Genomic DNA, 27,146 nt, shown 5'->3' with positions numbered 1-27,146 from the left:
GTCATGAGTCAGGCGTCTTTAAGGGTTGGAGGTAGCAGCTTCATCCCAAAAGACTCAAGATAATCAGGAAGTTATTGCCATTTGGAATTCATATATATATATATATATATATATATATATATATATATATATATATATATATATATATATATATATATATATATATATATATATATATATATATATATATATATATATATATATATATATATATATATATATATATATATATGTATATTGGCATTAATATTATATGTCATTGCATGAATGTAATAAGATTTATATTTGATTGAAATATTATTGCAAAATAAATCATTATGTATCTTCAATATATCTACATCATTACTAGAATCATTTTAACACGTATCATTCTTTCTTACAGGTATGTTACTGCAGAGAACACAGCGAAGCTTTGACTTGTATTAAACCTGGTAGTGGTGAGTCCCAAATATATATATATATATATATATATATATATATATATATATATATATATATATATATATATATATATATATATATATATATGAATGTCTTTTCCTGTAATACTACAGTGTAATATGAATATAAGAAGGCCCATAAAACACTATTTAAATGTTTGAAACCATATATTTCAGGCACTAGCTTCTGTGCCCCTGTTCACTGGTAGAGAATATGGACAGGTGGAAAGTTACAATGGTATATATACAAAAACATAAGGTGTGGCCCTAGGCCTCCGATGTTATGGAGGTGGCGTTTCTTAAGAAGGAGGAGAATGACAAATTCCCCTAGTGGTTTTTTTGGCCTCATTAGCTCCCGTTTGGCGATGGATCTGGCGGTCGCGTTTCTTGGGTCATCCTCTTCAGGAGGGTTTGAGGATTAAGGTGTCGATGTCATCCGATTTCCAATGTCCTCTGACAGGTTCATATTGTTGGTTTGATTGGTGATAGCAGATTCCAGCATCCTTCTTTTGTACGGACAGCTACTTTTGAAAACCAACTCCGCCCCACTCCAGTTAATGACATGCCCTGTATTTCTGATATGTAGGAAAATTCCCGAACTCTCCGAGCGTAACGTACTGATCTTTGTGCTCTGTTATTCTTTGCGAGCGATCTACCTGTCTCGCCTACGTAGATGTCCTGACAATTACTACACGGTATCTTGTAAACTCCGGCTTCTTCCCTTTTGTTATTTAAGTATACGTTAACAGGCGAACTCCCAATGGATTTGGGATAATGGAAAATGAAAGTTATTAGGCCTGAGTTGTTCGGAGGCCTTTTGGATGTTTTCATCGTACGGAAGCTTTATTTTGTTGTTGAAATCTATTTGTCTGTTGTGAGGTGGGACCTCTATTCGCTTTGTTAATAGCCCTCTCGATAATGTGTGGTGGATATAGCAGTTGCGTTAGGTGTTGGCGGATCGTGTTAAATTCTTTATCAGGTACTCATTTGAACATATCCTAAGTCCTCTGAGGAATAAGTTGCACCCTACCATGATTTTTACGGAGACGTCGTGGTAACAAGAAATGAATGTAGGAGACAGCGAAGGTGGGTTTTCTATATACTGTAAATGCATACCTGTTCTGTTTTCCTATGATCAGTACATCTAGGAACAGCAGTTTTCAGTCCTTTTCCCATTCTGTTTTAAATTTTATGGTCGGAACTTATTTTAGCCTATTAAAAAATTCATTAAAGTCCCCCAGCTACTGTCCCAGAAAGTAAAGACATCATCTACATATCTAAGCCAGATCATATCATGAGGTTTGATAGACGACAAAAGTTCTGTTTCAAAATATTCCATGTACAAGTTTGCTAGAAGGGGTGATAGGGACTTCCCCATGCTACAACCAAATTTTTGTTTGTAAAAATTACCATTGAAAAGAAAACACTTTAGTTACACAGAGGTTGATAAGTTTTAAAACTTTCATCTGTGTAACTAACAACGTGTTTTCTTTCAATGGTAATTTTACAAACAAAAATTTGGCTGTAGCATGAAGTCCCCTATCACCCCTTCTAAGCAAACTTGTACATGGAATATTTTGAAACAGAACTTTGTCGTCTATCAAACCCATAATATGATCTGGCTTAGATATGTAGATGATATCTTTTACTTTCTGGGACAGTAGCTGGGGGGACTTTTAATGAAATTTTTAATAGGCTAAATTGCAAGTTCCGACCATAAAATTTAAAACAGAATGGGAAAAGGACGGAAAACTGCTGTTCTTAGATGTACTGATCATAAGAAAACAGAACAGGTATGATTTACAGTATATAGAAAACCCACCTCGCTGTCTCCTACATTCATTTCTGGTACCACGACGTCTCTGTAAAAATCATGGTAGGGTAACCTTATTCCCTCAGAGGACTTAGGATATGTTCAAATGAGTACCTGGATAAAGAATTTAACACGATCCGCCAACACCCAACGCAAACTGCTGTATCCACCACACATTATCGAGAGGCTATTAACAAACCGAATAAAATATACTTATAGAGGTCCCACTCACAACAGACAAATAGATTTCAACAACAAAATAAAGCTTGCATGATGAAAACATCCAAAGGCCTCCCAGAACAACTCAGGCCTAACAATCCCTTTCATTTTCCATTATCCCAAATCCATCGGGAGTTCGCTCGTTAACGTATACTTAAATAACAAAAGGGGAAGAAGCTGAGTTTACAAGATACCGTGTAGCAATTGTCAGGACATCTACGTAGGCGAGACAGGTAGATAGCTCTCGCAAAGAATAACAGAGCACAAAAGATCAATGCATTGCGCTTCGAGAGTTCGGGAATTTTCCTGCATATCAGAAATACAGGCATGTCATTAACTGAGTAGGGGGCGTTGGTTTTTCAAAAAGTAGCTGTCCATACAAAAGAAGGATGCTGGAATCTGCTATCAATCAAACCAACAATATGAACCTGTCAGAGGACATTGGAAATCGGATGACATCGACACCTTAATCCTCAAACCTCTCTGGAAGAGGATGACCCAAGAAACGCGACCGCCAGATCCATCGCCAAACGGGAGCCACGAGGGCAAAAACCACTAGGAATTTGGTCATTCTCTCCTTCTTAAGAAACGCCACCTCCATAACATCGGAGGCCTAGGGCCACACTTTATGTTTTTGTATATATACCATTGTAACTTTCACCTGTCCATATTCTACCAGTGAACAGCACAATAGCTAATTAGCGAAATATATGGTTTCAACGTTTAAATAGTGTTTTATGGGCCTTCTTTATATATATATATATATATATATATATATATATATATATATATATATATATATATATATATATATATATATATATATGAGACTTTTATCACATCATCGTGATTCATATACAAGCATTAAGCTACAAACGTCCTTTTAATATCCAATTCGCTCTACCTCGGAAATAATATATTTTCATATATCCTACCGAAGGAATTTTTAGTTGATAATAAGTTCGTCGTCCGTGGGCTCAGACCAACGAAAGACAACTACACAGGACTACAGTGACGCCTTTACCCACACGGCCAACAACTTATTATCAACTTATCAACTAAAAATTCCCATTCGGTAACATGTATGAAAAATATATTATTTCCGAGGTAGAGGAATTGGATATTAATGGACGTTTGTAGCTTAATGTATATATATATATATATATATATATATATATATATATATATATATATATATATATATATATATATATATATATATATATATATATATATGTATATATATGCATATATTTGTTTTCATTTCTATTCCCTAAAGTCGTAACTTCCACTTCACATTTGAAATATGGTGAGGCCTACTGGAATACGAAGGAGAATGTATACGCCTCTAAATAAAAGGATATAGGAATGCGAGTCCAAATATAGGGGGATTTACATTTTCAGGTTATATTTATGGCTCTTGTGGGGGGGGGGTGTCCTAAGACCGGAAGTAGGGGAGCCTTTGAAAACACCGCCTTGTATAGTTGGTCGCGTCGTGAGCTACTCTAGGATTGCTAGGGAGGGCTTTCCGCTCTCTCTCTCTCTCTCTCTCTAATCTCGCGGAAATGAACAAGGAAGTATACTTCGAGAGGAGGTGGTAATGAGCATTCAGAGAGAGAGAGACACACACAGAGAGAGAGAATGAGAGGAAATCGAACTCTACTTCAAGAAGAGGAAGTAATGGACATTCAAACAGAGAGAGAGAGAGAGAGAGAGAGAGAGAGAGAGAGAGAGAGAGAGAGAGAGAGAGAGAGAAATTGCAATTTTCCCAAACATCCAATCTCTTGTCCCGTTAGGGACTTGTGGATTGAGATTTAAGGCGAAAGGGAATAAAAAAATCAGAATAAAAACAAAAAGTGGGATAAAAGGTGGAGAGAGAGAGAGAGAGAGAGAGAGAGAGAGAGAGAGAGAGAGAGAGAGAGATAAGATCTGCATAGTCACAGTAGGGGCGCAGGAGTTCCCCCTGTGGGACACCTTCCTTCAGATAATTAACAATTCAGTCCCCGTCGTCAGCAGCAGAGGCGTCCTTTCAGCACCCGTGAAAGGCCTTTGTCTCTCTCTCTCTCTCTCTCTCTCTCTCTCTCTCTCTCTCTCTCTCTCTCTCTCTCATCCCTGAAATCTGAAACGATTTCCCTTGTCATTAGGATTATCACATTGGAGTCGCGCTTTCTTATTTTTCGTTCGTGGCTGCTCTCTCTCTCTCTCTCTCTCTCTCTCTCTCTCTCTCTCTCTCTCTCTCTGTGTTTGAATGATGTTCATGACGTCCCTCTTTTTAAGTAATGTTCAATTTCCCTTCTCTCTCTCTCTCTCTCTCTCTCTCTCTCTCTCTCTCTCTCTCTCTCTCTCTCTCTCTCTCTCTCTCTCTTGGAATGTTGAATGCTTCCTCCTCTTGAAGCAAATTTCAATTCCCCTCTCTCTCTCTCTCTCTCTCTCTCTCTCTCTCTCTCTCTCTCTCTCTCTCTCTCTCTCTCTCTCTCTCTCATTCCTGGTGTTGTAAAACGAATATAATTGTTTTTATTATTACTTTACCTTGATTTTAATCATAGCCCCAAGACTTTAACCACTACTGTTTTAGACTTTATCTCTACTTTACCACTACCATATCAGCTACTGTAGTGGCTACTGCTACTGTGTCAGCTTCTGCAGTGGCTACTGGTCAGTTATCATTCGTGAATAACTGTACAAGGGGATGGGAAAACAGTGTTGCTTCTCTGGTGATTTCATATTTTGTTATTTCAAGTTTCTTGTTATTCAGTTGTTTTTATCAAAGTTTGTCATCTTTTTACCTGACTCCTTCGTTTTTCTTACCCAGTAATTCATTTGTTATTTTATTATTAATTTTTGTACCTACCTTCTTAAATGTTCTTATTCATTTTTCTTAGGTATAAACCTTCAGTCACTTAGTGATATTACTTCACATTAAAAATAGACGTATTAGTATTTGGTATTATTTTGTCCTCATATTAAAAATAATAAGAATATATTAATATTACTCGTATACTTTTTCCCTGCCTTCATTCACAAAGGACGTGCGTAACAACTTCCTTGCCAGAAGTACGATTATAGCTAACCTTAACCTTAAATAAAATAAAACTACCGAGGCTAAAGGGCTGCAATTCGGTATGTTTGATGATTGAGAGCGTGGATGATCGACATACCAATTTGCAGCCCTCTAGCCTCAGTAGTTTTTAAGATCTGAGGGCGGACAGGAAAAAGTGCGGACGGACAGACAAAGCCGGCACGATAGTTTTATTTTCAGAACACTAAAATAACATATTAATATTACTCGTACTTTGCCCTTCTTCATCCACAAAGAACGCTTCCAACAACTTCCACTATTTCCGCAGATAACTCACAAACAACTCACTTTCGTACCTGAGATTCTAAATATTATAGAACAATCTTTCCAAGGCTGTTTTGTCCCTCTTGTTTGAGAGAATGCCCTATTTTACGGCGCAATATATTTATTGAGAGGGTTACGCACCTGGGCTGCATTTCTTCCAGTTTCGGGGGACTTTGCTCATTAGGTGTCTCTTGGCATTTTCATAATTTTTACGGTTGCTCCTCCACTCGGTAGGATTCCGCGAGAGGATCCTTTAATCCCCAGTATTTTTTCCCCTGTTTTATTAAGAGAGTTGGACAGTTGGGCTCCGCGTTTTAAATTCCCCGGATTTTCTCGTTTGTCCTTTCATATTTCGCTGGTTTTATTTCCCAACTTTCCTCCGGGAAAAAGTTATTAAAGTCTAATATTTTTATGAGGTGTAGGTCTCACGCAGGCGGAGGAGCTTTGCTTTAATGCATTCTTCTTCGTTCAGTTTATTTTCAGGAATATTTCCCCCTGTTGGTTTTGACGTCAAATGCTGATGTGGTCTTGACTGTTATGTTTTTGTACTTTGCCAGGACACAATTACAGTAAATGCCTTCTCTTTGTAATATTTTAACAGATATTTTCTTCTTGGTTTTGCTGTGGAATATTGACAGCCTTGCTGTTATCTTGTCCTTTGCTTGACCACAGTTAAAATAAATGTTTTATCCTTTGTTTTGTTTATTTAAAAAAATATTTTCCTGTTAAACTTATTGTTAGTTTGTCCTTGGTTTGGTAGGACACATTTTAATGTCCATTTGAAATTCTTTGCCTACTCTTACACTATTCTTAGTAATCCCTAATAAATTACTGTTGCTAGTTTGATGTTTTATAATCGCCGTAGGATTACCCTTAAGTAATTGACTAAGTATCGTTATTCCCAATAAAGTTTCCAGAGCAATTTGTGAAGTCAAAGTAGCGACAAGAAATTCCTTGGTTTATTGTTTCCGTCATGAACTGTACTGGTCGCTTTTATTGCCTATGACAGCTTGTCCGTGCCGTAGTATTTTAGGGTCCTCCTCCTCCTCCTCCTCCTCCTCCTCCTCCTCCTCCTCCTCCTCCTCCTCCTCCTCCTCCTCTTCTCCTCCTCCTTCTCCTCCTCCTCCCGGTCTTAGAGGAATCCTGAGAGATACTTGGAGGCAGTGAGTGTTCTGGTAAGATTTCCCAGTAGGCCTTGTGTATATCACGTTTCTTTCTATTTGTCCTGTCACCCTCCCTTCCTCCTCCTCCTCCTCCTCCTCCTCCTCCTCCTCCTCCTCCTCCTCCTCCCGTCCCTCTGCACATCTAACAGTGCACATTTTTATGGCTAGACTTTGGCCTCTCGTGTTTTTTCCGGGTCGCCTTGATGGCATTCAGTCGTCTTTTTTTCCACTTCTTTTGTTCTTGTTGTTCTTTATCTTCGTGGCCGTAATTCCTTTGTTTCTTGTACTTTTCATGATATGTTATTCATTGAAGAATTATAATGAATGATAGGTCCGCTTTCGAAGGAGGGAAGACGTAAAATTAGAAGCAGAAAAATATTATTTTATTGGTAAGGTAAGCCTCTTCTAAAGCGTACTAAATACGCGGAGGAGATTCTCTGAGATTTGAGATTTTACGTACCTTTATATCATAACTCAATGTTATTGTGGTGTTTTTTTATGTCGATAAAGTAACAGGATTGTCAAAGCATGCAGTTGATGTGCATACGTTTTTAAAACAGGATTGTCCAAGCATGATGTGCATACGTTTTTAAAACAGGATTGTCAAAGCATGATGTGCATACGTTTTTAAAACAGGATTGTTGAAGCAGGCAGATGATGGTGAATATGTTTAAAAACAGGATTGTTAAAGCGTGCAGTTGATGTGTATACGTTTTAAAACAGGATTGTCGAAGCATGCAGATGATTTCCATGCGTCTTAAAACATGCATGCATCGATTAGAGCTTTGTAGAAATTTAAAAAGAAAATACATAACTGCCATTTAACATAAACAACCATAGTTTTGAAAAGAAGGAAGATTATCTACCCTGAACATTTTTTTTTATTGACAGAAAGATCTTTCATTTAAAATGAAGAAATATATATTTTTTTAATGATTTCACTTTAGATATAAATAATCCTTCTGAAAGATGGAAATATCTTCCCCCTCAAAGATAAGAAATATCGTCCTTTACGTATGAAAGAATTCCTTTCCATTTGAAAAGAAGGAACCATTATCTTCCCTTTAAAGAGAAAGACAGAGAAAGACCCCGATCTTCCTTCCCCAAAGAAGAAAGGAAGAAGAAGAAAGGAGGAAATCAGGAAGGAAGGAATAACCCCAATCTTCCTGAGCAGCAGCGTCAGACAAAACGAGGAAGATTCCCCCGTAATAATGGAACATATGACTCAAATCGCCTCTCCTCCGGTGATGAGGTTCCATCCATAATTTCTGAATGCGTAAGTGCCGTGGAAAATGTAGTGTGTAATTTAATGTAAGCGATTACGTAGTTACTCTCTCTCTCTCCCCTCCTCCTCCTCCTCCTCCGCCTTATAAATATATGTCTCGGGTCTTCGAGAGAGAGAGAGAGAGAGAGAGAGAGAGAGAGAGAGAGAGAGAGAGAGAGAGAGGAGAGGTGAGGCGGGTCGGATGGAGTCTTCGATAATTTTACTTATCTTTCCTCTTAGGTCCTTTCCTTGCTTCGCTTCTTCTTCTTCTTCTTCTTCTTCTTCTTCTTCTTCTTCTTCTTCTTCTTCTTCTTCCTCCTCCTCCCTCCTCCTCCTCCTCTCTCTCTCTCTCTCTCTCTCTCTCTCTCTCTCTCTCTCTCTCTCTCTCTCTCTCTCTCTCTCAAAGCACAGGTTTCAGCTTACTAACCAAAGGGAACACAATCTTTATTCTCTCTCTCTCTCTCTCTCTCTCTCTCTCTCTCTCTCTCTCTCTCTCTCTCTCTCTCAAAGCACAGGTTTCAACTTACTAACCAAATGGAACACTATCTTTCTTTCTCTCTCTCTCTCTCTCTCTCTCTCTCTCTCTCTCTCTCTCTCTCTCTCTCTCTCTCTCTCTCTCTCTCTCTCAAAACAAAATATACCATCTCTGCCATGTGATATCCATAATTTGAAACAGCAGACTTTGTGAAATTGACTTTTGATAAGCCTTATAACTTCAGCCGAGACTTTACTCTTACCCTGCAACTTGCAATGAGGCGCGCAAGCACGCAGAAGTCGTCGAGTACCGTAATATATAATTGAAGCGCTTATTTCATCTTTCAAAGGGACACTCCTGAACGAGTGTACGAGATGAAAATTCCATTGCATTTCTGGAGTATGATGGCTGCCTTCAAACGTTGAAACGTTTGAGAGAGAGGAAGAGAGAGAGAGAGAGAGAAGAGAGAGAGAGAGAGAGAGAGAGAGAGAGAGAGGTTTCCTTCGTACTTGGGAATAAGGTGGTGGACAGCGTGGAATTCTGGGGAGAGAGAGAGAGAGGTTATATTCCCTTTTTGTAAGGGGAAGACCTGTGCTTTGAGAGAGAGAGAGTGCCTAGTGGTTAGTGAGGTAATAACCTGTTTTTTTTAGAGAGAGAGAGAGAGAGAGTATTTCTAGTGGTTAAGGAGGTAACAACCTGTTCTTTGAGAGAGAGAGAGAGTGTGAGTTCCCAGTGGTTAAAAAAATAACATATTGTATGAAAAGAGAGAGATTAAAGACAGTGTTCCCAGTGGTTAGGGAAGTAATACCTGTTCTTTTAGAGAGAGAGAGAGAGAGAGAGAGAGAGAGAGAGAGAGAGAGAGAGAGAGAGAGAGAGATTAAAAAAACATATTTAGAAAAAGAGAGAGATTAAAGACAGTGTTCCTTGTGGTTGGCAAGTTAAAACCAGTTTGGAGAGAATCTCCATTCGCCTGGGGAGTTATTTTGATATAATCTCCCGTAATGGTCGCATTTTTTCCTCCCCGAGAGAAGAGTTGGGGAAAGCAAGTGCCGGGAATGATTTCATTTGAAGTTTATATTATTATATTATACACTTCTGAGAAATAGTTTCCGCTTCTCATCCAAAGATTTTTGTTCTCTGAATCCCGTCGTCTTTTGGTTTCGGGAACTTCCAGCGGGGAGAATTTCTCTTTCTTCTCCTCTTGGCTGTTGTCGTGGTGTTCTCTCTCTCTCTCTCTCTCTCTCTCTCTCTCTCTCTCTCTCTCTCTCTCTCTCTCTCTCTCTCTTTGGGTCCTCTTGAAGTGTTCGTTTTCTCTTGTGATAATTCAGTTGATATTGTTCATCTGCGTTCATATTTGCTTGATGTCTCTGTTTGTTTATCTCTCTCTCTCTCTCTCTCTCTCTCTCTCTCTCTCTCTCTCTCTCTCTCTCTCTCTCTCTCTAAAAGCACATGTTTTTATTCTCCTAACCGTAGGAAACGTAATCTTTGCTTTCTCTCTCACCCTAATAGTCTCTCTCTCTCTCTCTCTCTCTCTCTCTCTCTCTCTCTCTCTCTCTCCCTCTCTCTCTCTCTCTCTCTCTCTCTCTCCAAAAGCATAGGTTCTTATTCTCCTAACCGTAGGAAACGCAAACTTTACTTTCTCTCTCACCGTAGTACCCTTTTTAACCTCTCTCTCTCTCTCTCTCTCTCTCTCTCTCTCTCTCTCTCTCTCTCTCTCTCTCTCTCTCTCTCAAAATCAGTGGTCACGTTGAAAGTATAAAACACTTAGTTATTTTAGAAGACATTCTTTTGACTTTGTCAGCTGGAAAATGTTGAGGGGATATATTATACTCTATGAACCATTTACTTTCGATCCTGCAAACTGCATTAATTGTCAACTGTTTTTGTTGTAATGACAGATTGTAAGGAATTTTTAAACATTTATTGAGGTAAGTGAGTGGTTATGATACCTGTTATTGTGGTTGTTGTTATAGATCTGTCATCTGTAGCAAGCAGTGAAATATCTGATATAAAATACTCTTTGTATAGACTATACCAATATACATCTTTGTTTAGTATTTTGTAAAAGAAAACTATTGTGCCGGCTTTGTCTGTCCGTCCGTACTTTTTTCTGTTCGCACTTTTTTTGTCCGTCCTCAGATCTTAGAAACTACTGAGGCTAGAGGGCTGCAAATTGGCAGGTTGATCATCCACCGTCCAGTCATCAAACATGCCAAATTGCAGCCCTCTAACCTCAGTAGTTTTTATTTTATTTAAGGTTAAAGTTAGCCATAATCTTGCTTCTGGCAACGATATAGGATAGGCCACCATCGCGCAGTGGTTAAAGTTTCATGGACCGCGACTTATACAGCATGATTCCAAGACCGCCGAAAGATAGATCTATTTTCGGTGGCCTCGATTATACGCTGTAGCGGCTGCACAGAAAACTCGATTGCGCCGCAGTAACTTCGGCGGCGCATATTTTACTTGTTATTCACTCCCTCTGCTATTTATACCTCCCGCTGAGGGCATCGGAACACAGGACCCGGTCTCATAAATTTTGAAGGAATTTCGGCCCGCTTTTCGGAAGGGGATGGTGGAACGAGGCAGATGCCTGCAATTAGCTAAATTGTTGAAACATTTCGGTGTTACTTCCTGCTAGTGCCTGTCAGACTGACGAGGCGAGAAGTAGGGGAAGAGAGGGGGGGATTTGGGGAGGGGGAGGGGGAATCCGCCCCCTGCTTCAGTAAGTGGGTACGGCACTGACGAGGCGAGAAGTAGGGGAAGAGGGAAGAAGAGAGAGAGAGAGAGGGAAGAAGGGGAGAGAGAGATCGAGGATGGGAAATTGGAGAGAGGGGGAGTGGAGGGTGGGGAATCCGCCCCCCGCTTCAGCAAGCGGGCATACCGTGTCTGGGTGAGCCTCGTGGGTAGCCGTGTACCGACTGTGGGTCATATTCGGATGGGGCAAGCATTCTATGATGTTGGAAGGAGTAATAGGGTGTTTGGAAAGAGAGAGAGAGAGAGAGAGACTCGGGAAAGTTGAAACTGTTCTGCTGATGTTGTGTAAATGCATTTCAGTAATGAGAGGCCCCCGAGAAATTGGTAATGAAGATGGAAATTTGGAAATTTAGGGCCTCCGAAATTTTGGGGCTCGCTAAATACCGCCGACGGGAGCTTCGTTCATGTGGGAGTTTCCGCGCCCCGTATTCGTCTATATTAAGCTTAGAGAGAGGATGGATTACGGGTGGTCCTACAGTTTGTGCGTGCGTGCTTGCGTTTGAAATTTGATTTGATATAAAAATAAATATAAATTAATCTTTATAGTTCTTGGGCTACACACTTGTATGTATATGTGTGTGTATATATATATATATTTATTTATATATATAAATTTCTGGCACACATCAGGATCGAACCCAGGTCTTTCAATTGAAAGGCAAGGGCGCTGCCCACTAAACCGTACAAGTCATAAAAGAAGTTGGAACCTGGGTGCCACTGCACACAAGGAATCATATATATATATATTATATATATTTATATATATATATATATACACACACATATACATACATACATACATACACACACACACACACACACACACACACACACACACAAACTTCCTCTCCAAGTTTATATAAACGAATTCCCCGAGGACCAATCGAGCTTCGCAACAAGGGCCCAGTCTATTGTGCCGAAAGGAGAAATGTTTATACAAACATCTAAACATATATATATCGTATCCTTGGAAGCTTATCGAATGCGTATTTATTCCGGACGATAACTCTCATTTTACAGTCCTCTCGCTGACAAGCAACTGCCGAAATGAGGTCGGGCAATATATTGTGACACTCGGAATAGAATTTTCTTCTTCAAGGGCGATAGTTTATGCTGGGCGCGAATTCGGCGTTTTTCGGACCGGGTGACGTTTTTGACGCGGGTATGTGCTTATTGGCTGAGTGTGTGTGTGTGTGTTTGTTTGTACGTGTGTGTTTTTGTGTGTGCGTGTGTTTGTGTGGGTGCAGTCGCGTGTGTGTTGTCTTCTTCTTCTTCTTCTTCTTCTTCTTCTTCTTCTTCTTCTTCTTCTTCTTATTATTATTATTATTATTATTATTATTATTATTATTATTATTATTATTATTATTCATCGGCCGTCTACGCCACAGAAACGACCCTGCCTGGAATTATCGGAAAATGCCCGCGAAGAGTAATGGAATGGTAATTCGTAATTTGTAATGGCGCATAACGCTACTTAGCCGTAATGTCTCAAAGCCTCCGGTCGCTGTGACGTCATAGACAGTTTTCCAATTACGGGCAGAAAGCTTTCAGCTGAGTGTATATCATTCCTCCGCCTGGCTAAAATGGATTATGGAGCTCGCTGTTTGAATTACGTCTGCTCCAAAAACGCGCTGGTGCACGAGAGAGAGAGAGAGAGAGAGAGAGAGAGAGAGAGAGAGAGAGAGAGCTGCATAAGAAAGACAAAATGTCGAAAATAAGTGGTAAATGCCAAGATTAAAATGACTAATAATTGAGAGAGAGAGAGAGAGAGAGAGAGAGAGAGAGAGAGAGAGAGAGAGAGAGAGAGAGAGAGAGAGATTGCCAAAGTAAAACAAAATGTCAAAAATAAATGGCAAATGCCAAGATGAAAATTACTAATAAGAGAGAGAGAGAGTTCCAGAAGAAAACCAAACGTCAAGAATAAATGGTAAATGCCAAGATTAAAATTACTAATATGTGAGAGAGAGAGAGAAAGAGAGAGAGAGAGTTGCAAAAGAAAAACAAAATGTCAAGAATAAATGGCAAATGCCAAGATGAAAATGGCTAACAGGTGTGTGTGTGTGTGTGAGAGAGAGAGAGAGAGAGAGAGAGAGAGAGAGAGAGAGAGAGAGAGATTGCCAAAGAAAGACTAAATGTCAAGAACAAATGATAGTTACCTAGATCAAGGTAACTAATACAGGGATTATGAGAGAGAGAGAGAGAGAGAGAGAGAGAGAGAGAGAGAGAGAGAGAGATGAGAGATTGAGAGAGAAAGATTGTCAAATGATAGTTACCTAAATCAATGGTAAATAATACAGGGATTATGAGGAGAGAGAGAGAGAGAGAGAGAGAGAGAGAGAGAGAGCTTGCCAGAAGAAAATAAATGTCAAAAATAAATGGTAAAAATAGACCAGATCAAAATAACTAATAAGGAAGAGAGAGAGAGAGAGAGAGAGAGAGAGTTGCAGAAAAAAAGCAAATGTCAAAACAAATGGTAATTACCAAGATCAAGGTAACTAATAGAGAGAGAGAGAGAGAGAGAGAGAAGAAAGAGAATAAATATCTGTCAAGGAGAAAGGATGATTGCCAAGTTCAGAATGACTAATAAAAGAATAATGAGAGAGAGAGAGAGAGAGAGAGAGAGAGAGAGAGAGAGAGAGAGAGAGAGAGAGAGAGAGAGAGATTCCCTACAAGAAAAGTAGATCATAAATGTCAAAGAGACTCTTGAATGTGGAAAATTCTGATCGAAAAACCTGCCTATAAATCTCGACACAGAGAGGGAGGCTGCAAGCAGCTTTTCCGCAGGATGAATCATGAATCCTCGTAACTCAGGCAACACCGAGAAGGCTTCATTCTACGCTGAAGTTTTAAACCTATAAACCCACACACGTCGTCCAACTTGCTTTTATAAAACGTGACTTAGATATCGGGTAAATGCTTTAGTGTCAGCGCTTAAATATAAATTGACATTTCTGAACGAGACGAGCGTCATGTCCTTGGTCTACATTTTAGAGATGTTAGGTGGTGTCTGGGTTGATGGAACGTACAGAAATTGTATGTAGGTGTACGAGAATTTATTCAGTTATGCCGGTGTACGAGAACTTCTGAAATTATGCTGTTGCCAGCGTACGAGAATTTATACAGGTATGGCAACGTTCGAGAATTTATATAGTCGTCTGGTGTACGAGAATTTATAGTCATCTGGTGTACGAGAATTTACATAGCCATCTGGTGTACGAGAATTTATGAAATTATGCTGTTGCACGAGAATTTATACACTTATCCCAGCGTACGAGAATTTACACAGTCATCTGGTGTACGAGAATTTATGCAGTTGTGCCGGTGTACAAGAATTTATGAAATTATGCTGGTACACGAGAATTTATACAGTTTACCGTCGTACAAGAATTTATACGGTTATGCCAGCGTACGAGAATTTATACAGTTATCTGGTGTACGAGAATTTATACAGTTATGCCGGTGTACGAGAATTTATGAAATTATGCTGGTGCACGAGAATTTACACAGTTTACCAGCTTACGAGAATTTATAAAGTTATGCCAGCGTACGAGAATTTGCACAGTCATCTGGTGTACGAGAATTTATAACAGTCATCTGGCGTACGAGAATTTACAATAGTCATTTGGTGTATGAGAATTTATAATAGTTATGCCAGCGTACGAAAATTTATACAGTCATTTGGTGTACGAGAATTTATACAGTTATGCCGGTGTACGAGAATTTACGAAATTAAGATGTGAGGCGGACAGAAAAAGTGCGGGCGGACAGACAAAGCCGGCACAATAGTTTTCTTTGATGCAGATTGACGTTTTTCAACTGACTCAGATGTTAAGAAAATATAAAAGTATTTGTATACCAGGCGAAATAAGGTGATCAATTCGAAAAATCGCGTCAGTGCAAAAGTTAAAACTCTAATATTTAACATATAAATTTTATTCAAGAAAACTCAAGAACCCGACCAATTATCTTAACTTCACGTCTTACATAAAACTGCCTTCATTTCAGACGTAAAATCTTTATTTCAGTCATAAAGTCTGACTCGCGAGAAGTCTAACTCGCTCGAAGTAATCGAAGCGACGTTCCCTCTCACACACGCACGTAGCGACTGACCTAACTGCTATAGATACGCAGTCATTTTGCGGGCCGCTGGAGGTCCGGGAATCCTGTGGAATATTTCAGAGAAGAAGAAGAGTAAAGTTTCTCTCCGATGGTTCTCCGGGGATATAACGGGAATTTCACCTGGCGAAAACTTTCTTCCTCTGTCGGGTTACAAACTCAAATGGCAAGCTCGTTTCGGGAGGACGCGGCGGCCGGCAGAAGAAGATGGTCGTTGGCGTTTGTGATATTCTTTTTTTTTTTTTTTTTTTTTTTTTTTTTTTTTGCGTGATGGGTTTTTGTAGAGGTAACTTTTATTTTTTTTTTTTAGTTCTTACACTGTCTTTTTTTTTTTGTTTATTCGTATATGAATGGTCTTTTATAAGAGGGGTTTAATGATGTTTATACTTTTTTCCATTTAAGTATGAAACGTTTGCGTAATTTAACTTGTTGCTGTACGTACACGAAACACACATACAGACGCACACACACAACACACATATGTATGTGTATATATATATATATATATATATATATATATATATATATATATATATATATATATATATATATATACACACACATATATATATATATATATATATATATACACACACATATATATATATATATATATATATATATTATATAAATTATATATATGTGTGTGTGTATGTTCATTAATTCACCTGGATACATGATATATGTATATGTATATATACGTACACACGCACATATATATGTATATATATATATATATATATATATATATATATATATATATATATATATATATATATATATATATATATATATATATATATATATATATATATATATATTTGTACACAGTATATTCGTCCGACCATAACTTCATAAGGTAGACTCGTCACCTCTGTGGAAGATTTTCCCTCGTGGGGAAACTCCATCCATTCAGATCCGCCTAAGATAAAACCCTTGACGATCTCTGTGCGATCTCTGGGCAAATACTATTTAAATCTCCCCCGGGGGCTGGATTGGTAAGAGCGGTCTTGGAAAAAAAATCCTTGATCACAGATTTTTTTTTGTATGTTTTTTTTATCCTTTGATGACGATTCGCGCTAGGCCGGTTGGTGTTTTTTTATGTACATGTTTATTTATTTATTTATGTATTTATTTATTTGTTTATATATTTTTATAAGCCGATTTCTTAGGATCATGTTGGCAGTTGAGGCTTTATGTTTTTTTTTTTTTCAAAGTGAATTTTTTTTCTATATTTGTTTTTCGTTTGAGTCGATTTATTTGATGCGTTTGTACAACGTCCTGTTGCTCTGGTGTATTTTCTCTCTCTCTCTCTCTCTCTCTCTCTCTCTCTCTCTCTCTCTCTCTCTCTCTCTCTCTCTCTCTCTCTCTCTCGAACTTATGTACAAACTTATCTTCATACAGATACGTGTATTTGTCTGTCGATATATATATATATATATATATATATATATATATATATATATATATGTGTGTGTGTGTGTGTGTGTGTGTGTGTGTGTGTGTGTGTGTGTGTGTGTGTATGTGTGTGGCTTGGTTGGCAGCGTTCTTGTCTTTCAGTTGAAAGACCTGTTTCATCTGATGTGAGTTAGAAATTTATTTATATACACATGTGTATATATATATATATATATATATATATATATATATATATATATATATGTGTGTGTGTGTGTGTGTGTGTGTGTGTGTGTGTGTGTGTGTGTGTGTGTGTGTAATGGCACTTTTAATCGTATTGCTCTGATGCTGTGAGCTGTGGACTATAGCAAAATGAATGAATGAATTTATTTTTTTTTTATAAAGCTGACCCTGTGATTAAAGTAAGAGAGAGAGAGAGAGAGAGAGAGAGAGAGAGAGAGAGAGAGAGAGAGAGAGAGATCACGACACTTTTAGCGTTTCTGAAGTGATAACAAAATGAATTGGTATCAACGTCCAAACTTGCTAACACACACACACAAGAACACATGAACACAGATTTTTACATAAGTCTTGATTATCCAGCCACATTAATACCAACCAGTTACGCCTGATTAAGAAAACAGCCGTAATAAAACTTTACAGTGTTATATCCCGATATGCTACATATTGTTATGTCCTCTTAGCATGAAGAATCACTTAGTTTCTCATCTTTTCATCTCTCTTATCATCATCATTTCTCGTACGTATCATTTTCAGTTTTATCTTTTGGAGAGTTTTTGCGTGAGTTTTGTGTATGTTCCCAAATGTTCGTCTGTGGCCATTTGTGTCCGAATTGAAGCTTTTGAAATTGAATTTTCAGTTTCATCCCTTTTAAGAGTTTTTAAGACTTTTGTGTATGTTTGTGAATGTTTCCAGTAGCCATTTTATGTCTAACATAAGCTTTTGAATTTGAATTGAAGAGTTTTCAAAAGATGTAGGTACGGGTGTGAATGTTTGTCTGTAGCCATTTATGTCTGAAATAAACTAGTTTTCAAAAGACTTATGTACGTTTGTGAATGTCTACCTGTAGCCATTTATGTCTGAAATAAAGCTATTGGATTTTTTTAAGAGTTTTCCAAAGACTTTGATGTACGCGTATGAGTCTGCCTGTAGCCATTTTATGTCTGAAATAAACTTCTGAATCTGAATGGAAGAGTTTCCAAGAGACTTCTGTACATTTATAAAAATCTGCCTGTGGCCATTTGTATCTCGAATCGAAGCTTTGGAATTTAAATTTGACTTGACGTAGGCGTAAGGGAAAGTGAAAAAGTATAACCTCTTCCACCATGGCAATGCGGATCACTCTCTCTCTCTCTCTCGCCGAGTTTTCCCCGGAAAGTCAAGTGGAATGCAGCCGTGTTGTGTAAACTTATGACTTGCTAATGGCTGGGCGAACTTCCCACCGAATGGGGAGTAAATGCATGCAAATGCTTGAGTCGCTGTTTGCTTGATTTATTGGGATGTGCTACCTACTTTTCGTGATGTTTTCCGAGAATGCAGGCACAGGTTAGTTAGGCAGGATTACAGCCGTTATTATTATTATTATTATTATTATTATTATTATTATTATTATTATTATTGAAACAAGACGTCCCTGTAACGAGGCTATAATATCGAGGATTAAAAGCCACATTAGTACATAAATATTTTTAACAGTAATGTGGTTTTTAATTCTCATTATTATTATTATTATTATTATTATTATTATTATTATTATTATTATTATATTCAGAAGATCATCCCTGTTCACATGGAACGATCCCACGGGGGCCATTGGCTTGAAATTTAAGTTTCCAGAGAATATATTATTATTATTATTATTATTATTATTATTATTATTATTATTATTATTATTATTATTATTATTATTATTATGGTGTTCATTTGTAAGTATAACAGAAAGTAACAGGAAACAGAAAGAAGAGGTCATTAATTAGAAAAGAGAAAAGTAATAGATTAATTAATAGATAGATAAAACTATAAGTAAATTACAAAATACAAAGAGATTTGTTTTAGGGTAGTAACATATTGGATCTCCGCTTGAACTTTTGTGGTTCCAAAGGCCAATGAATTTTTATTTATTTATTTATTTTTTTTTGCCAGTAGGGTTGTTTTCTGTGCCTAGTCGAGGATGGGTCCATCTGCAGTAAATTTCCACTGACTTGTATAACTCTTCGAACTGTGTCAAGCTTCCTATAGACGCTGGGCCATTCGTCAGGACGCTCCCTCCCAACACCTCCAAAAATTTAATTTCTCCTAACCACCAGCGTATTTTTCCCATTTTCGCTACATGATTGTGTCACCCCGAAATATATCTTTCATTGCTTTCTTCTTTTTATATTCTTTCCTTTTTTATCTTTACTTTTAATATTTTAAGTTAAACAGACGCTGGGAGCTTCAGTCTTGTGTTGTGTCGAAAATATCGCCATCGATGATTCGGGTCAAGATTCCTAGGAATTCCAGTTCTGGAATTTCAGGGACTTGGCTTGTTTTCCTTTTTCTTAACACACACACACACACACACACACACACACACACACACACACACACACACACACACACACACACAAAGGAACAACTAGTTAGTGGGGGCAGATATTCACTTCTTCCACTTTTAATGTAACTGTCCGTAGAATCTTGATAGCTGTACTTATGTAAATTGGTCAGATATATTACCTTTATTTGTAAGAGATCATCAACTCACAGAAACAAGCTTTGGTAGTTGGTAAAATGAGGTTTGGGAATTAAACATCCCAGAGAATTTGGACTGTTCAGAAACACGTGTGTGAAGGTGTGGAAATTATCAATAGAAGTGAAACCCCGTAGGTAGGTTAGTGCTGTCAGTGCACCTCATACGGTGCACTGTAGGCATTGCTTAATGTTCACTGCAGCGTTCCTTCGGTCCCTAGCTGCAACCCCTTTCATTCCTTTTTACTGTACCTCCATTCATATTCTCTCTCTTCCATCTTGCTATCCAACCTATCTTAATTGTTTCTTAGTGAAACTGCAAAAGGTTTTCCTTCTGTTAAACCTTTCAAATCTTTCTACTCCCAATTTCCGTTTCAGCGCTGAATGACCTCATATGTCCCAGCGCTTGGCCTTTGTCCTAAATTCTATATTCCATTCCAATAGAAGTGAAAGCAAAGTGCTGTCAGTATGATAGACGAATGGAGATCATGAATAAAAGGCAGACGATAAAAGTGGTGTAAAGAGAAAAATAAAATGTGTGGCTATATACGGGTGGGTTACCACATCAGTTCTCCGCTCGACCAATCCTCTAAAACCTTTGATTAGTGATTAGTGATTGGTTGATTAGACCGGGTGGGAAAAAAAGCTCATTCGTCAATTATGATAATGCGTAATCGTGGAATTATTTTATTTAGTAATTAGTTTGTGTTTTTTTTTTTGTATTGACTTTTCATGCATATTAATACATTTTTCTTTGAGTAAATATTTGTCTTTCATGAGAATTTTATCGTCATTTAATTATGCATATAGATTGTAATTTTTCTTTTATTTCCGTCGTGACATTACTCAGGGGCGAGATTATTTCAATTTCCAAACCTCCTTCTCTGTAAAAATAAGATTATCTCTATATTCTCTCGATATGTGGCATCATCTTTGTGGAGTTCTTTATTCTGTGGGATGTTTTGATAACCAGTTTTTTTTTATAAGAAGTTGTTGTTTTATTCTATTTCTCGACCCTTTTCATCGGTTAGTTCTGCTCGAACTGTTTGTCTAAACAGCAATCATTTTACAGTGGCGGCGGTGAAGCCTTGAGAGCTCACGTACTCTCTCTCTCTCTCTCTCTCTCTCTCTCTCTCTCTCTCTCTCTCTCTCTCTCTCTCTATATATATATATATATATATATATATATATATATATATATATATATATATATATATATATATATATATATATATATATATCATGTGCACACACACACACATAGAGAGAGAAAAAGAAGAAAGAGAGAGAGAGAGAGAGAGAGAGAGAGAGAGAGAGAGAGGCAATTACAATAATGCTTGAAATAACATTACACACTCATGCGCACACGTGCAAACATACACAGGTGCCTGCAGGGTTGCTTGAACTCTTTCAGTCAGACCTCTCTCTCTCTCTCTCTCTCTCTCTCTCTCAAGGCTTGATAGTTCATGGCTGATGCTTTGATCTCGAGATTAGGAAGCTGAAACCTTCATAGGAAGTGGGAGACGAGGGTTAGGGTGGGATGGGATACGTAGCTGGGGATTCCTCCCCCCCCGTATTTGGGAGGGGGTAAAAATTTTGGAAAGAGGTTATGGTGGGGGCGGAAGGGAAGGGGGAATGTTTACAGAGCTAAGTGGGAAGGTGAGTAGGAATGGGGGATGGGTGGTGTGGGGGGGGGGGGAAGGATTTAAGTGAATTGGTAATGGTTTGATGTATTTTGAGCAAACAGTTTACAGAGGTGGCTTAGGTGGTGTGTATATGTAGGGGAATTGGGCTGCTGTAGATATTAATCTTTTAATATGTATAACTACCACTAAGAATGACTCTTTAGAAAGGCCAGTAACGTATGGTGAGCATCGATGGAAAATAATTTGTTTTTTGATATAGGAACAACGCCAGATCTCTTTTGATATTCTCCAAAATAATGTGTTACCTAGAGGGGAAGTCACCTGATTATTATTATTATTATTATTATTATTATTATTATTATTATTATTATTATTATTATTATTATTGTTGTTGTTGTTGTTGTTGAAGAAACCACAAAGATGTCTTGTGAATATATATGTATATGTATATATATATATATATAAATTTTAGTGACATACGAATTATTGTTATTATTATTATTATTATTATTATTATTATTATTATTATTATTATTATTATTATTATTATTATTATTATTATTATTTTTTTAGAAGGGAGTTGACCCACTCCTAGACAAGTTCTGCTAAATAGAATGGCTGCATAATTTGAGTTAATATTATATTGGAAGAGTAAAAAGGCTAATAAGGAAGTTTTAACAGGACATTATTATTATTATTATTATTATTATTATTATTATTATTATTATTATTATTATTATTATTATTATTATTATTATTATTATTATTATTATTATTATTGGTGTTTTTGACAGTTGACAGCCAGCAATTTCTGGTGCCACGTTGAGCTATGAAAGGCAACTCATTGGCCGCAACATTATTATGCCTGTCACGAACGTGGTCCGTTTTTTTTTTTTTTTTAATGTCAGCGGATGGAAAACGTCACAAACGCCACCAAAACCTGCTTGCTTGCATGCTTGCTTGCTTGCTTGCTTGCTTTGCTTGCTTGCTTGCTTGCTGATCACGGGACCCATTTATCTTCTTTCATGATTTCAAAATTTTAACTCTGCACGCTCGTCTGTCAGTAATGGAAGTCGTGTCGTGTTTTTTTTTTTTTGCGTTCAGTATTTTTCGTCTGTTTAAAATATGCTTTTATTTTTGCATATGAAGCTCTTCTGTAATTTTGAGTCCTGGCACTGATTCTCTCTCTCTCTCTCTCTCTCTCTCTCTCTCTCTCTCTCTCTCTCTCTCTCTCTCTCTCTCTCTCTCTCTCTCTCTGCTCAGAGGTGATGCTTTGTTAAGCAAATTGAGTCTGTCGAAAGCTTGTCACTTTGTCTTACATAAAGTGATGAATATAAAGGAGAGAGAGAGAGAGAGAGAGAGAGAGAGAGAGAGAGAGAGAGAGAGAGAGAGAGAGAGAGAGAGAGAGAGAGAGAAAATGTTCCTTTAGAAATATATAATCGACGATGAGAAAATAAGGAATATTATGTGACTGCTTTGTATGGTGAATACTCACCCCCCACCCCGACTGTGGGTACCATTACATATACTTTTAAAGAAAATAAATACAAATAAGACAAGAATACCTGAATGATCTTATTGGCTAGGATGATAGATAGATGGCATATTTCGTAGTTCAAAAGATTCTTAATCATTCTCAATATCTAAGAGCATTTGCATGCATACTGAGTTTATCGTTGGCGTGAACGTTCATAATTTTCCCGTCAGTAATTAGCGAGCGAAAAATGTGACATGTTTCGTCGAACGTGATATTATCGAGATGAAAGGGCTCGAGGCCAGAATCCCCTGGGGCGGGGATTACCCCGGGGATGGAAAGGGGGCGTGGTTGGAGGTATGGGAGGTGGGGTAGGTTGAGGGGAAGGAGGGGTGGCGGGGGATAGGTGTAGGCGGAGGAAGGGGAAAGGGGTGGCTTGGATAGGGTAGGGGAGGGTAGCTTGGGAAGGGGAGGGAAAAGGAGGTGGAGGGGTGGCTGGGGTAGGTGGAGTGGGAAAGGGAGGGGTGGCTTGGGATAGGGTATAGGGAGGGGAAAGGGGTGGCGGGGGATAGGGGTAGGGGGGGGAAGGGGGTGGCTTGGGTAGGGGTAGGGGAGGGGAAGGCGAAGGGGTGGTTTGGATAGGTATAGGGGAGGGAGGAGGGAAGGGGTGGCTTTGGGAAGAGGAGGGGAGTGTGTTGTTGGTGGTAGGGGCAGGAGGTGGTGGGGTGGGAGGGGTAGGGGAAGGGGAAGGGGAGGGGGTATTATAAAGGCCGTGGAGGTATTGGTTCAATACCCTTTGGTATGATGAGAGAGAGACGTCTATCACATTGTCCATTATGTCGAAGCCTTCTCTCTCTCTCTCTCTCTCTCTCTCTCTCTCTCTCTCTCTCTCTCTCTCTCTCTCAAAGGCCTTTCCGATGACCTCCCATCACGTTTTATGTTGTGGTCATTGAGGCTATATATTGGCTATTGTAGGTCATCCTAGCCAGCCATATAGTAGATGGATTGGGGGCCTCAAATGAATATACGTGTGTGTGTGTGTGTGTGTGTGTTTTGCCCACAGTGGGAAAAAGTTGCTGGGTATGATGGCTTTTTGATTGTTCGGGATTGCGCGCTTGCCTGCTATATATACAATGAGAGAGAGAGAGAGAGAGAGAGAGAGAGAGAGAGAGAGAGAGAGAGAGATTTGAAAGTGGATCATGGTCTCTCTTTTCACAGAATGGTTAATTTTGTGTGAGAGAGAGAGAGAGAGAGAGAGAGAGAGAGAGAGAGAGAGAGAGAGAGAGAGAATCCAAATGTGGATAATCTTGCTCTCTCTCTCTCTTCTGTATTTCGTTCGAGTATAAAACGAAATAGGGAAGGATTGACAAAATAAATAATTTTTATTTTCTCATCCCCTTTATACATAAGTTTTTCATATCTATTTTTCAATATAATCTATTTTTTAATATTGAATTGTGTAAGATATTATTATTATTCAGTAGATGAACCCTACTCATCTGGAACAAGCCCACCAAAGGGGCCACTGACTTGAAATTCAAGCTTCCAAAGAATATTATGGTGTTCATTAGGAAGAAGTAAGAGGAGGTATTTTGCCTTCGAAACAGAACATTATACTTTAGGCGTTAATAACTAGATGTTGCTACGCCAGTGTTAATTACCGTAAATCAATCAATCAATCTTGCATGCTCATTTGTTGTGGTTGGCAATTGCAATGGTTTCCTCTGTTCATGTTGCATGAAACTCTACGTTTGTGTCACTGAATCTTTTAGTATTGGGATGACTTGATTATTATTATTATATATATTAATATTATTATTATTATTATTATTATTATTATTATTATTATTATTATTATTATTATTATTATTATTGCTGTTGTTGTTGTTGTTGTTCAGAAGATGAAGCCAGCCTTGTCTGGCACGGGCTCTTGCTTCAAGAACAATCCGTAATTGGAACGACAAAACCTGTTACTGTATTTACTGACTAGAAATGGTAACGTCGACTGGAGTTGCTGGGTAAGTTCTGTGTCGAGGGTTCGTGACTCGGCAGTACCAATCCATTTATCACTTATAAATTCCCCTTCGGTGATAATTCTCCATCGGAGATATTCCCGAGGTAGCGTGAATTTGATATTAAGCGACCTTTGTAGCTTCATGATTGTATATAAATCACGGTGTGAAAAATTCATTCATATATATATATATATATATATATATATATATATATATATATATATATATATATATATATATAGTTGTGCATATAAGGCACTCTCATAGATATATCTGCAAAATGTATATTTGATGGCTAATATTCTCTCTCTCTCTCTCTTTTCTCTCTCTCTCTCTCTCTCTCTCTCTCTCTCTCTCTCTCTCTCTCTCTCTCTCTCTCTCTCTCTCTCATTCTTTTGAGGACGGAGCGTTCCGTGTATCCATGTATTGAAAGCGATGATTGAAGAAGAATGCGTCCAGGAGAGAGAGAGAGAGAGAGAGAGTGAGAGAGAGAGAGAGAGAGAGAGAGAGAGAGAGAGAGAGAGAGAACTTTGACGGCAACTGTGAATAGAAAAGAGAGTCGTGAGAAGCTCGAATAGAGGAAAGGGCGGAAGAGTTTTTTTTGTATTATTTTTTGTTTTTGTTGTTTCTGACCAAGAAAAACTATTTTTCCCTTTTATTCCCCGCCCTTTGAAAGCATGAAAGCACGAAAGCGAAACGCGACGCTGATAAAGATCAGTTTCGTTTCATGAAACTGATGCATGATTCAGGGACTCTCTGCATGGAATCATGTAGTGTCGTGCACTTTGATCAGTGCAAGTTACATTTTCGCTTTTTTTTATTTTTTCATTTTTTTTTTTTTTTGCAAATCCAAGGCACAAACCTTTTTTTTTTTGGGGTGACGAATGCCATTGCATATATTAACTTTACTCTGTCGGGCGAGTTTCGCGATGGAAGCATTTTTATTTTATTTTATTCTTTTGAAATTCTAAATTCCCGTGAATGTTGCCGAGTGCGTAGAGCTTTTTGAAAAGGCTTCAGAATATATATGTGGAAATATTTCTTGGGATTTAAAATCTTGCCAAAAACGGGATATATTTGTGCGTCAAGATGTTTTAGCGTGTAAATTAATTCAGTGACGTCAGGTGAACTGTAAGCATTACTTCATGTTCTTTGCAGTGTCTCTTCGGCCCCTAGCTGCAACGCCCTTTCGTTCCTTTTACTGTACCTCCGTCCGTATTCTCATTCCTCCATCTTACTTTCCCAAACCATCTCCTAACTATTGGTTCATTGTGCATCTGCGAAGATTTCCTCTTGTTACACCTCTCAAACCTTTACTCTCAATTTTCCTCTCAGCGGTGAATGACCTCACTGGTCCCAGAGTTTGCCTTTGACCTAAATTTGATATTCCATTCTGTTCCACAACACTAGTGATGATGGAAGTGAGGTCCATCTTTTCTTGTGTTTTAAAGTTACTGACAGTGGTATCAGATATTGTTGGTTTAAATAAATATTAAAACACTAAAAAAAAAAGCTCCGAAGTTTCTTCGGCCCAATCGAGTTTTCTGCACAGCCGTTACAGCGTATAATCAAGGCCACCGAAAAAGGATCTATTTTTCGGTGGTCTCGGTATAGTGCTATACGAGCAGCGGCCCATGAAACATTAACCACGGCCCGGTGGTGGCCTGGCTTATATCGTTGCCAGAAGCAGTATTATGGCTAACTTTAACCTTAAATAAAATAAAAACCACTGAGGCTAGAGGGCTGCAATTTGGTATGTTTGATGATTGCAGGGTGGATGATCAATTTGCAGCCCTCTAGCCTCAGTAGTTTTTAAGATCTGAGAGCGGATAGGAAAAAGTGCGGACGGGTAGACAAAGCCGGGACAGTAGATTTCTTTGAAAGAAAACAAAAACTTTGCTTGCTAATATCTGTGTGTATGCTTGCAGCAATTCCTTTGTTCAATTGCACATTGAAAAACATCCATTTTCCAGGCACCGTTTCGAAATCTAGCTTTTTTAATTAGTGAGGCTGGTGGCTTTTTTTTTCCAGCAGTGCTCAAGATATCTCGACAGATCTGAAATGTGTGTGTGTTTTTTTTTTTTTTTTTTGCTCTAATTATTCCTGTAGCCACGTTGGGACCGAAAAAAAACCCTGCCTCATTAGGGCGAAAGCACTGCCTTTTCAGCCCCCTCCTGGTTATTCCGAAAAGCTTGAGGAACTTTTTGGAAACATTTTCCACGCTCTCTCTCTCTCTCTCTCTCTCTCTCTCTCTCTCTCTCTCTCTCTCTCTCTC

The 27,146-nt window shown here is 38.3% G+C and overlaps 1 protein-coding gene and 1 long non-coding RNA gene across 2 annotated transcripts in view; one reads left to right on the top strand and one right to left on the bottom strand.

Annotated features, from left to right (window-relative positions):
- Positions 1-27,146, top strand: part of LOC136838417 (uncharacterized) — a 592,657-nt gene that overhangs the window by 251,306 nt on the left and 314,205 nt on the right. The window lies entirely within an intron of this gene.
- LOC136838963 (RNA-binding protein 25-like) lies at positions 4,728-10,069 on the bottom strand. Its single transcript, XM_067104656.1, has 5 exons — positions 9,809-10,069; positions 8,467-8,614; positions 7,048-7,112; positions 6,800-6,909; positions 4,728-4,833 (listed from the first exon to the last, which is right to left on the bottom strand). The coding sequence occupies exons 1-5, from the start codon at positions 10,067-10,069 to the stop codon at positions 4,728-4,730; spliced, it is 690 nt and encodes a 229-aa protein (XP_066960757.1).

This window comes from Macrobrachium rosenbergii, chromosome 5 (genome assembly GCF_040412425.1).
Source record: "Macrobrachium rosenbergii isolate ZJJX-2024 chromosome 5, ASM4041242v1, whole genome shotgun sequence".
Lineage (NCBI taxonomy): Eukaryota > Metazoa > Arthropoda > Malacostraca > Decapoda > Palaemonidae > Macrobrachium > Macrobrachium rosenbergii.
The sequence above is the reverse complement of the archived record's forward strand: the minus strand, read 5'-3'. Positions and strand labels throughout refer to the sequence as shown.

Bases quoted from the DNA above. Each gene is read 5' to 3' on its own strand.
- LOC136838963 (XM_067104656.1), bottom strand. From the start codon at position 10,069: ATGAACGCAGATGAACAATATCAACTGAATTATCACAAGAGAAAACGA. The intron at 7,113-8,466 runs GTAAAATTATCG...TTAGATGTGCAG, and splicing joins GGACCTAAGAGGAAAGATAA to AGGGACGGGAGGAGGAGGAG. The intron at 6,910-7,047 runs GTGACAGGACAA...GGAGAAGAGGAG, and splicing joins AGGAGGAGGAGGAAGGGAGG to GAGGAGGAGGAGGAGGAGGA.